Below are 12,492 nucleotides of genomic sequence, written 5' to 3'. Positions count from 1 at the left end.
CCGATGAACACCTCATTTTCGACAAAGGAGCTAAAAGTATACAATGGAAGAAAGAAAGCATCTTCAACAAATGGTGCTGGCACAACTGGATGTCAACCTGTAGAAGATTGAAATTAGACCCATATCTATCACCTTGCACAAAACTCAAGTCCAAATGGATCAAAGACCTCAATATCAGTCCGAACACACGGAAGAAGGTTTTGAATATAGATATATCAAACTTGGTTTACATGCTATGTAGTGCATGCAGGTACCAGTTTGCAGTGCTTTCCCATTAATAGGTACAGCTGCGTTCTTAGGTATTAGCAAAAATAAACGTACTTTTACAAAATAGGGGTAAAAGTGAGAAACAGGTACTTCCTGGTGTGATTAATATTTTTTAATCCAGACTGAGAAATTAGATGATTGTAAGCATCCTTATGGAATTTTGTGTGCCTACCTATTGTTGATGGAAGCACCTGAAGCAGGACCTGGAGAGTGAGGAGACACCCGATTGGGACATTTGGGAAGACGGGTTTCCTGGGAGAGGGGATTTCTCCATAGATAAGGCCCAACAGACTGCCCTTGTCTACCACACTGTGTTCTCAGGTATCATAGCAACCAGATGTAAGATACTATGGTGTTAAACTAATAATTACATTGGTTATTCTAGGAGTATTTGGTGGTGGAAGAGCATTTTTCTTCAGTGAATTGAAAGGCTTTGACCTTGGCGAAGTCACTCATCTTTGCTAGTTGTGTGATCTCTTTACCAATGTGCTTTGAACTTTATTCCAGAACAATATGTGGGTTCACTGTTTATAAACCCATACTATGATTTTTAAAGATATTAAGGACCACAGACTCTAGTCCTCCTTGAAACTACCCACTGGGCCTACATCAGTACTAAAAGTTAAAGAAAATGATGCACACAAAATATGCATTTCTTCTTGTTTAATCATTTTAAGTATATTTATTTATTCTCTGTTGCATTCCCCCTCTCTCTCTTTTTTTTCTCTGTACATCTCTGTGTGTGCGTGTTCTGTTTGTGTATGAACTCCCCCGCCCTATGTCTCTTTTTGTGTATGTGACTCTGTGTTTTTTTTTTTTTTTTTTTTTTTTTTTTTTTTTTTTTTTTTTTTTTTTGGTTTTTCGAGACAGAATTTCTCTGTAGCTTTGGTGCTTTGTTGCCGGTCCTGGAACTAGCTCTTGTAGACCCGTCTGGCCTCGGACTCCCAGAGATCTGCCTGCCTCTTCTCGTTTTGTGTGTGAGTGATAACTCTCTTTGTTTGGAAATGTCCTCCCTCCCGTGTGTGTGCTTTTATACATGAGATTTCCACAGCATGCATGTAGAGGTCAGAGTTCAGTCTGAAGGAGTAGATTGATTTTCTCCTCCGACCTAGTGGGACCTGGGGATGAAACTCAGGGCACCAGGTCTGGCGGCATGCACCTTTACAGGCTATCTCAGTGGTCTCCGATTTAATTGTTTGTAATTAAGCCTTTCATTTTTAGGTCTATCATTGATGCGGTATGGCTGAAGATCCTTTACAGGGAGTGTGTGGAGCATCGTACTTTGGATTGTTCAGTCTCCCCATGCATTATTCTGTGAAGTATCCTTATTCAGTATGCCGGATCAGGATCATTACAACCGTCCTGGGCTCCCGCCACTTCCAATTTTGTAGGATATTGAAGACAAATGACCTTTAGGGGAAAAACAAAACCTGTGGTTTTGTATGTAGTTTCAAAATTGCCCATTCAACATTTAGTTCTGGCCCGCGAGTTAGCTCCAGTTCCCTTCTGGCCACAGGAATCCCAGCATAATTCCAGACAGATAGGAAATACTTTAATCCTATCCGAGCATTTATTTCATAGTGCCATCCCATAGAGCAGCTTCCCAGATTCCTCACAGCTCTAATCTCATCAGTGCCTCATCGCCGCATTAAATAGGCCAAATTAATAATACTTGATACTTTTTCTCTTTATTTTTGACTTTTTAAAATCAAAACCACAGGACAAAAATAGAGAAAAAGAAGTGAAAAAAAATTCCAATAAGTTTCTAGAATCTCATGTATCTTTTATGTACCAGACTTTCTCTTGGACTACCAACCATCTCTCAAATCATGGCACGGAGATTTATTATTAATTATGAATGCTAGGCCTTGTTCTAGCTTTTATTTTGACCTGGTTCTCTTTATCTATGTTTTGCTTCAGGCTTTTTACCTGTTTTTCATTCTATATATCTTACTTTCACTACTCCGCCTATCTGACTGGTGGCCACCTAGTTTCTGGCCCTAAGTGTGTCCCTCTCTTTCTCCCTCAATCTTTTCTCCTTCTTTTCTCTCTGGAGCCTAGATTTCTCTTCCTACTTATTCTGTCTCTGCCTGCCTTTTTATCCCTTTACTGCCTGGCTCTTGGCTGTTCAGCTTTTTATTAGACAAATCAGACGCCTTAGGCAAACAAGGTGAAATAAGTGTAACATATTTTTACATAAACAAATACAGCAGAAACAAATGTAACACACATTCCCGTAGTTAAAGTAATATTCAGCAGCATAAACAAATGTAGCATATCTTTACCTTGTTAAAATAATATTCCACAATGTCTTTGCTTCTATATATATCAAATCTATAGGAGATTATAATAAAGAAGCTAAACCCTCACTACAAGTTGTCATGCTCTAGCCTGATGGACCAAGACTTGCACAGAATATTTTGGCATACAAAAAAAAAAACCAAAAACAAAAACAAAAAAAAAAACACTTACTTAGATTTAACATGCTGCAAGAAAACCCAAAATGTGTGCCATTTAGAGAAACTGGGCATTTTAAATATTGTAATGTGGTGTGTGTGTGTGTTAACATGGATTTGAAGATGTATGGGTCTAACATGCATTCTGAAAGCACATAAGTGAGTTGGCTTCATCACTCGCTACTTCCAAGAAAATGCTTAGTCTTCTCCTGGACTAGTTTATGGAGCGTTCAGAGCTGCCTGCCAAGCTTTATCTGAAGTTCTGAGTTAAGACAGAGGATGATAAATAAAATGGGTTTATGTTCTCCAGACCCGTTTTGTCTATAACTAAGTATCATCTGGTCTCATGCTTTCCTCTTTCTGTCTCTCTAGAAGTAATTTTTTGCTTTATTTACATGTTTTTCCCATGGATTGTTGACTGTGTTTGGTGTAACATACCAGGACATTTGTGCCTACCTCATAAGAAATGTCATGCAAGAAAATAAAAATCCCAAACACACTCAGACTTTAACTTACTGAACCTCTATTTATTATGTAAAATGTAGAACTGACAAACCGATATTTCAGCTGTGCAATGCCTCAGCCTTCTAGTCAGCCAGTCTGAAGGTTTATTCTAACAAAAATAAAAAATGAATAGCAGGAAAGATGATCAAAGTGACATCTATTCCTGGTAACTGGGAGTTTATTAAGTGTAGAAATCTGAGGTTCATCTCCAGACCCAATGAATCCTGAAGTTTTTTAAAGCACGTTCTCTGATTCTCACTCACAGTTAGAGAAACCCCTAGACATCTAGACTCTAGCTGTGTGTAGGACTGCGGCATTAAGAGAGATGGACTGGCTTTGACTACCTATGGTCACAGGTATTCCTTCAGTCATACACATAATGATAATCTCTTAAAGAATAGTAAATTTGAATTTACAAAACAAACCCTTGAATGTGAATGTACTTTTAATGAAAACCAATGATTCTTTTATGATGACTGATAAAGTAATAAATGAAAGTAGATTGTCTCTTTCAGGGGATGAGTGTTTTAGGGGTGTGAGAGCCTTTGTATTTTCTGTAGCATATGCATGAGTGGAATTCAATTTCCAAGTCTGGGTTTAATTTTGGGCATGCTTTCAGTGTTGTAAACTGTCCTCTTTTTGTGACTTTGTTTCTGTGGTCATAAGTGACAGTAAGCCATTCTCTGCGTTGGGTAGATTGCCATTCAGCTGACAGAGCTCATCATTGGTGGCATGGAGGGAGAAGGCAGTAGAGAAGAGAGTTTGTAGTTAAAAAAGAATTTTCTGTATTTGGAACTGATAACCTACCTTGAGCTGAGTTCTGTTTTCTTTCTGTTTTGATTTGTACCCATCTCACTTTCTCACCTTTGAGTTTTATGTGAAGAACCCAAACTCACCGGTTAATTAAATAATTTAGCCATTGATGAAAACCCCAAACAACTCATAACCTTCACAACTGGAGTTTCAATTTGTTAAGTTCACTACCTTTTATTAACTAGCTTTTTATAATGCTAAAATTAATAAAGATAAAGATTATAGTACAATAAAAGACAAAAATTTTTAAAGGATAGTTTTTAATCACTTCATAAATCTTCATGTTCTGTCCTTTTTTGTTTTAAAGAAGAAAATCTGAAGTTAATTTTACTTATTTATTTTATGTATATGAGTGCTCTACCTGCATGCACAACCTATGGCCAAAGAGGGCATCAGATTCCACTATAGACGGCCGTGAGCCACCATGTGGTTGCTGGGAATTGAACTCAGGACCTCTTACAGAACAGCCAGTGCTCTTAACCTCCGTGCCATCTCTCTAGCTCATGAAGTTAATTTTAAACAAAAAGAATATCTGTAAACCAGTATTAAAATGAAAAGAAAGATAAAAGAAAAAATTAAGAACTAGACCGTAAAAGGCTAATCAACCCAATTATAAAATGGGGCACTGAGTTGAAGAGAGATCTCTCAACAGAAGAAGTTCAAATGGCCAAAAGACACCTAAGGTCATGCTCAACGTCCTTAGAGATCAGGGAAATGCAAATCAAGACAACTTTAAGATACCATCTTACACCTGTCAGAATGGCGAAAATCAAAAACACCGATGATAGCCTTTGCTGGAGAGGTTGTGACATCCATTGCTGGTGGGAATGCAAACTTGTGCAACTACTCTGGAAAGCAGTGTGGAGGTTTCTCAGGAAATTTGGGATTAACCTACCCATGGACCCAGCAATACCACTCTTGGGAATATACCCAAGAGAGGCCTTATCACACAACAAAAGTATATGCTCTACTATGTTTATAGCAGCATTGTTTGTAATAGCCAGAACCTGGAAACAACCTAGATGCCCTTCAATTGAAGAATGGATGAAGAAAGTATGGAATATATACATATTAGAGTACTACTCAGCAGTAAAAAACAAGGACTTCTTGAAGTTTGCAGGCAAATGAATGGAAATAGAAAACACCATCCTGAGTGAGGTAAGCCAGACCCAAAAAGAGGAACATGGGACATTCTCACTCATATTTGGTTTCTAGCCATAAATAAAGGACATTGAACCTATAATTCGGGTTCTTAGAGAAGCTAAATAAGAAGGAGAACCCAAAGAAAATCATATAGGCTTCCTCCTGAATATTAAACTTCATCAGGCGATGAAAGGAGACAGAGACAGAGACCCACATTGGAGCACCGGACTGAAATCTCAAGGTCCAAATCAGGAGCAGAAGGAGAGAGAGCACAAGCAAGGAACTCAGGACCGCGAGGGGTGCACCCATACACTGAGACAATGGGGATGTTCTATCAGGAACTCACCAAGGCCAACTGGCCTGGGTCTGAAAAAGCCTGGGTCAAAACTGGTCTCGCTGAACATAGCAGACAAGGAGGACTACTGAGAGCTCAAGAACAATGGCAACGGGTTTTTGATTCTACTGGACCTATTGGTTTCGTGGGAGCCTAGGCAGTTTCGTGGATGCTCACCTTACTAGACCTGGATGGAGGTGGGTGGTCCTTGGACTTCCCACCGGGCAGAGAACCCTGATTGCTTTTTGGGCTGATGAGGGAGGGGGATTTGATTGGGGGAGGGGGAGGGAAAGGGGAGGCGGCGGTGGGGAAGAGACAGAAATCTTTAATAAATAAATAAATTAATTAAAAAAATTAAGAATAATCTTGGAAATTCTCGGTATTTTTTATAGTTTACTGCCTCATGATAAATGCATTTGCTCAGTTACAGACCCTGAAGTTAATGTGTTATGACGCCTTTCGCTACAAAGTAATCAGAGGCTTAGTTTTGGTTTGAACAAAACATCTATTTCATTATTATGTTAATATTTATAATCTTAGAAGAAAAATTTGCATGCTAGTCATAAATAAGACCCATTCTTTCACAATGGTTTATTTGCTTTTTTTTTTTTTTTTTTTTTTAAGCAGCATAAAGCTTTGGGGAGGATCTGTGTATTCTGGGTTGTGGAATTATTTTAGGTTCCTAAAGTGACAAGCCATGACTTTAATAAGTCATTAAACATGAACAGCATAATATGAAGTTGTTGCCCAAACAAATATTGACTTAAAACTTTGTTTTTTAAATCGTGCACCCATTTCTAAATACCCAGAGGCAGCTTGGTCTTTAAAGACATGCCTTAAAAGCAACGGAGTGCGCTGAACGGCTGCCTCAGCACAGCACGTCTAGTTTGGATTGAATCTCGCTGAACTGAGTAGTCTTTGTACATCATTCCCTTGTTACTGCGTCCACTTGTTGGTGAAGGCTCACAGGGGGCAGAGGCATTCAGAGAAAATGTGAGATCCATATTAAAATTCCAATAATTTGAGGATTAGCTCAAGGTACCAGCTTTCCCCTGTGGGTCATCTCACTCAAACAAACTTTGGTTTCTGTCCAAATACCAACATTGGGGGCAGGGTGTATTTTAGTCTAATTTACTCGGGTAAGATTATCTTGAAAATGTGCTTTTGAGAAAGTTCATTTAAAATTTTGTGTTTATGTCAGGGTGGGGGGCACATGAGTGCAGTGGCTGTCAGCTGGGGTCATAGGTGTTCCTGAGGCACCTGAGGTAGTTCCTGGAAACAAAGGTAGGACCTCTGTGAGAGCAATGTGTGCTCTTAACCTCTGAGCCAGCTCCCATAAGGTTCTATAGTTAGCTTGCTATGCATTGATTTTACTCTGACATTGTTTTTACATGTTAATCCCACTTCTTTGTTCTAGCTGTGTTTTGGGGTGACATTGCCTTAGACGATGAAGACTTGAATATCTTTCAAATAGACAGGACAATTGACCTGACACAGAGTCCTTTTGGAAAACTTGGACACAGCACAGGTAAGGCTGACTATTTGAACACATTTATAACTCTTTTTTTTGGAAAATATATTTGAAATTCTGTGAATATTCTTGAAAACTCACATCAAATTTGACTTTGTCCATGGAAATAAGCATAGTTTAAAGTTTAGGTTCTTATCATAGCTTATATTTATAATTTTATTTAACAACCATTTTGTACTTATGCTCCATGGCTGTTTCTGCCACAATAACTTTGATGAAAACCCCTGGAGGTGATTCCAATTTTAGGCGTTTTGAATACATTTGAATTATGCCTCTATGGAAACCCAGAGGTTTGAAATAGTTTTTAAGGTTTAAATATTCTTTAAAATTTCTTAGTACAATTTTTATTCTGTGTTCCATTTTAGAGGTTTCAAGACTAAAAGGATTAAGTTCTTCTTTTTTAGTTATATCTGGTAAATGTTATTTATTTACTTATTTATTTGCTTATTTATTTTTGGGAGAGAGTCTCATGCAGCTCAGACTAGCTTCAACCTTGCTATCAGTTCATACCGGCCTTAAACATCTGATCTTCTTACCTTCACCTCCCAAGTGCTGTTGTAATCATATTCTACCATACCAGGCATTAAAACATTGATTTGATGCATTCCTTTTATCTTCTTTAATTCCTCCCTTTTCTAATTTGACCTTCTCTTACACGACCCAGTGATTTTCAACCTATGAGTCATAATGTCTTTGGGAGTCAAATGACCCTTTCATAGGGGTTGCATATCAGATATCCTGCATATCAGATCTTTACATTATGATTCATAAGAGTAACAAAATTACAGTTAGGAAGTAGCAATGAAAATAAGTTTTTGATTGGGGGGTCACTGTAACATGATGAATTATATTAAAAGGACATATCATTTAGGAAGGTTGAGAATCACTGTCTTATCCTATGTGATATTAAGTATGTATAAAATTCTTCTCTGTTATCCAGCAGACAAATCTGACTTACAGTTAAGACATTTTACTGTGTATCAGCATCTCCTTGCCTAATTCATTTGATTTAGTAACCTTTGTGTTTCAGCAAATTCCAAGCATATGGAAAAGCTGTATGATAATACAAAGGATGGCAGTGGGATGGTCCTAAATGCAGCAGATACTAGCAGTTGGTTGTGTGTGTGCAGACATGCATATGTACATGTGTGAATACATTTGAAAATTAATTACAGAAAATTTGTAGAAAATGCAACAACACATTTCCGTATTATACATTTTAGCAAGCAGTTTCTAAAATAAGGGTATGGACCTATCCAGTTAAAATTCTATTATCACAACTAAGAAACATCGTTGCAAGAGAAATACAAATGGTAAAAACTAAAGGATTCACAAAAAATAACATGCTTCGGCGTTTGTTGTATATAGTGACAGTCTTTCCTGACACCTGGACCACTGTATGTACATATGCAAATATAAATATAGATAACATATATTTAATATAGATTAATACATAAGCTAGGACTTATGTAAAGGATATTGCAAACTATCTGTGATTGGCATGTGTTCATCCTCTGGGCTGTGAATTCCAAATACTGAAAAACTAAACTCCACATGATTTGCTGTGTGAACTTAGGTTTTCAAGCCATCAAGTTCTTTAACCTCTTCTACACACATGCAAAGGCACAGGTCCCCACAGGACAGTTTCACATCTACTTAGCCATATTTGGTCCTCCTTCCAAGCCCTCTCTGCTAGACTCATTGTGGGATTTGTCCAGCACCTTCCTCTCCAGTGTTCTTTTCTACCCATATTTTATTGTGGTAGTTGATTCTGAACAACAAAAAAACTGACACTACTCGGCAAGACCCTGTGTTAAACTGGGTTTTGAGTTTCTATTAAAGTGATATAAGTATGATGTAGGTCATTTCTTAGGCTTAACTTTCCACATGCTTTGGGAATCATTGCTTTTCTGTGATTAAAAACCTTAAAACTATCATTTAATGTTGATAATTTATTTAAAATGTGGGCTCATAGATAGAATGGTTTGAGGAAAAAAATATCTCTGTAAATATTATAATGTAGAACACAATATAGTTTTGATAATATAAAGAATGTAAATCCATGCTGGCAAGCACACAGATCAGAAACCTCAGTTGGAAATTGCACTTTACAAGTGAATTTCAAATAATTTAAATGTCCTATATTTTATGATTTTACTCAATTTTTCCTTTCCTGGGGATTTGTTTAAATAGAGTTGTTATTTTTCTTGTCTTCTAATTTAAAAACATAGGAGTTATGTTTACAAATAAATAAACACTTGATTTCTATATTTCCATTGTGTTCTAGAACAAGTGCCAAAAAGATCTACCACTTTTAAAATTTAGTGAATTACCAGTGTCACACTTTGTTTCATTTATTCTAAATGTCATTAAAAATTGCTAAACCATTCTTCCAAACACAATCACTTTTCCTTGGTTTAGAACTTCACCTTTCAATTCTATGATTCACATCCATATAACTATCTTGATAGTAGCCAAGACATTCCTTTATTTTCATAAGGAGTCCTTTAAAGATCTAGTTACATGCATTTTGGTTCCATTTAATCTAACTGAAGTTTCCATATAATGGTCATTTAAAACATGTAGAGCCCACACTTTAAAAGGATTTTAAGTAGCTTCTTAGGAATGAGTACATTTGAGTGTGACTTCATCTTTCTGAAATGTCTGATGGAAAAATTTCAAACATTTTTCTCAAGATGCACAGAAAAATGTGACCATGTAATGCAAATAACTAAACAAACTACTAGTCTGTGCTTCCACTGGTTGCCTTATAAGGACATTTGGCTTCTCCTTTAGGAAGTTAGATTTCCTTAAACTTCTCCTCTTTTTCCTCATTATTTTCTGGAACATCCTTTGAGGGTATTTTATTATTTTAAAAATCTTGCAAATCTCATAAGGTAATGTAACACATTTTGCAGTTGAACATCCACTGGAGTACTTACCTTATGATTTTTTTCCTGATTATATAAATTAGGGAGAATTACGTTCAAGATATAGCTGAATGTACTGTGATATTTGACCTGATATTTCAAAGTTTAGGAACAAAACTTGTCATGCGAGGTTGCTCTTCTAGTGTTTTGATTCCCACTTCCTGGCAAGACATTTGAACAGACTCAGTTTACACAAGGGAAGTAGCTGGGAAGCAATCGATATGGCTTTGTGACTTCCTGACATTCTGCATAGCATAGCTATGTGGCAACAGGTGGTGTCAAGGTCACAGAGAAGAAAAATGTTTCAGATTATCAATAGATAACTCAATTGTCCTGATGCCCAAATAAAGGCATTTCGGTTGCTTGCCAAGTTTCTCCCACCTCCTTCTTTTTAGCTACTAATGTGTTCTTGTAGAAACTTTAATCTCTACAAAGATTCATGAATAATAATTTCTAATACATTAATTTCATATAAAAGCCCAACCAAGGAGAAACTAGCAGTGTTACCATTGTTTATTTGCAAGGACTGACAGTGATAGACTTAATGTTTTCTTTTATTCTTCAGGTGGATTTGGAGACCATGGCATACCAAAGAAGCGAGGGGCTCTCTATCAGCTGATAGACAGGATAAGAAGACTTGGCTCTGGTATATCAGTGTTTAAAGCTGCAGATTCTTTACTTGACGGAAAAATAATACCCATAGAAATTCAGTTTATTAAGATCAGTGTGTCACTATTCTGTAATGGAGGTAAAGGATATACTGAGAGATGTAGAGAGTCCCTTTTGTGTTTCGTTAATTGATGCATCATGTCCAGTTTGTAGAGCTTAAGTTGAAGAAAATGGAAATGTTCTTTTGAATCAACTTAAACTTTTCCTAGTATGAGATGAGATAAGTATTACTTGTATGTTTTTGTTTCCAATTCATTAATTACTGTTTTAAAATATTTTATAGGCCATGGAACTGCCTCAATTTTATCAAACAATAAAGAAATCATAGCAGTATTTGCTTCTAAATGAAAGTATTTTTTTTTAACTTTTCAGAGGGATCTTTCTACTAAGAAAAGTGGTGAACCAGGCATGATGGTTCATGTCTGTAATTCATACCACTTTGAAGGCTGGGTAAAGAATATTACCATATGCTAAAGGTGGCCCTAGCTATACTGTGCATTTTAGGAATACTTGAGACCCTGCCTCAAAGCAAACAAGCAAACAAAAATAACAAATATACACACAAACAAGGCCTCAAAGAAAAACAAACCAAAATCAAGCAAAAAGTGAAATAAGCACTGGATGCTCATTGCATAGGACCTCAGTTCAATTCCCAGCATCAGTTTTGCAGCTCACAACTCTAACTCCAGTCCCAGGGAACCTGATATCCTCTTTTGGCCTCTGCAAGTATCAGGCAGAAATTTAGTGCACAGACATTCATGCAGGCAAAACACCTTTGTTCGTGAAAATAAATAATAAATTTAAAACAGCAACCAAAACACCAAATAAAACATAATAATAATATATTTATATATGCATGTATTCATTTCAGGTTTCATAATTAGTTCATATCTATAATATTTAATTTATTACCATGCATAGATTCTGAAACCTTTTTAGTAAGCCCATTATTTGGGCTTAATGTCCTAATACTCCTTCAGCTGATAGGATCAATGAGCTCACTTTCCAGAAGTGATCTTCCTAAGCAAAGACAATATGTTTGCTCAAGGACATTGAAGAGAGAGGCATACTCAAGACTTTGTCATGGGGTTCTATGTTCAGTGGTTGTCACCATAGTGCATTTAGTGAGGGGCAGCTCAGTAACACTGATGGATGAATGAAAAGAATAGCCGTGAACATCTGTGAAAAGCAAACACAACAAGAAAAATTCCAAGAAAGGCAAAGACAATAAGACTCTCGACTTGGAGTTTTCTCTGAATAGGCAACATTTTCTTAAACCTATACTGCGTTGTAGCTGCCTCTGGCTCATGCTGATAGCCGGAGAAGAATGCAGAAGACAGGAATGGAGACAACTGATTGTCTTAGTGGTCAATGCCTTATTTTTCTTAATCATTTATGTGATGTAACATTTATTGCTTAGACTTTTTTACTGGAATATCAACCTTGGTTTCAATGATTAAGTACTTGACCAGAATAATTTAAAGAAATAATCTTGAAGGTCGAGCACTTTCACTGAACAGTATCTGTTTTGTCAGCTGTGGTGAATAGGTCATGGACTGATAAGATCGGCAATTTAATACAGTTTTTTTTTCCATAACCATATACTCGTTCCAGACTTCTGTATCTTCTTGTCTAAATTGTAAAAATTACTCATGACTCATTTATAGGACATTGAGAAATGTTATTGGGTCTTAAAATACTTAAATATTTCTATGTGTTTATTAAACAGGTAAAATGACTGCCATTTTCCTTTAATGCTATTTGGGTGTGTTTATGCAAATACATATATGAGATATTTGAACTCTTATTCCTTAAAGGTAGTAGGATTCTGTTGGACAGATGTTT

General features: G+C 36.6%; 1 protein-coding gene across 2 annotated transcripts in view; it reads left to right on the top strand.

Moving 5' to 3' along the window:
• Tll1 (tolloid like 1) overlaps positions 1-12,492 on the top strand; it is a 178,868-nt gene that overhangs the window by 80,445 nt on the left and 85,931 nt on the right. For both annotated transcript variants that reach the window (XM_050138702.1, XM_050138703.1), the window contains 2 exons: positions 6,935-7,045; positions 10,544-10,624. In XM_050138702.1, the coding sequence (XP_049994659.1) occupies positions 6,935-7,045; positions 10,544-10,624 (192 nt within the window). The remainder of the gene's footprint in view (positions 1-6,934; positions 7,046-10,543; positions 10,625-12,492) is intronic.

The sequence above is a fragment of the Alexandromys fortis genome, unplaced genomic scaffold (genome assembly GCF_014885135.2).
Source record: "Alexandromys fortis isolate MF-2015 unplaced genomic scaffold, M_Fortis_MF-2015_v1.1 scaffold_11, whole genome shotgun sequence".
NCBI lineage: Eukaryota > Metazoa > Chordata > Mammalia > Rodentia > Cricetidae > Alexandromys > Alexandromys fortis.
This window is presented reverse-complemented; position numbering and strand designations above follow the sequence as displayed.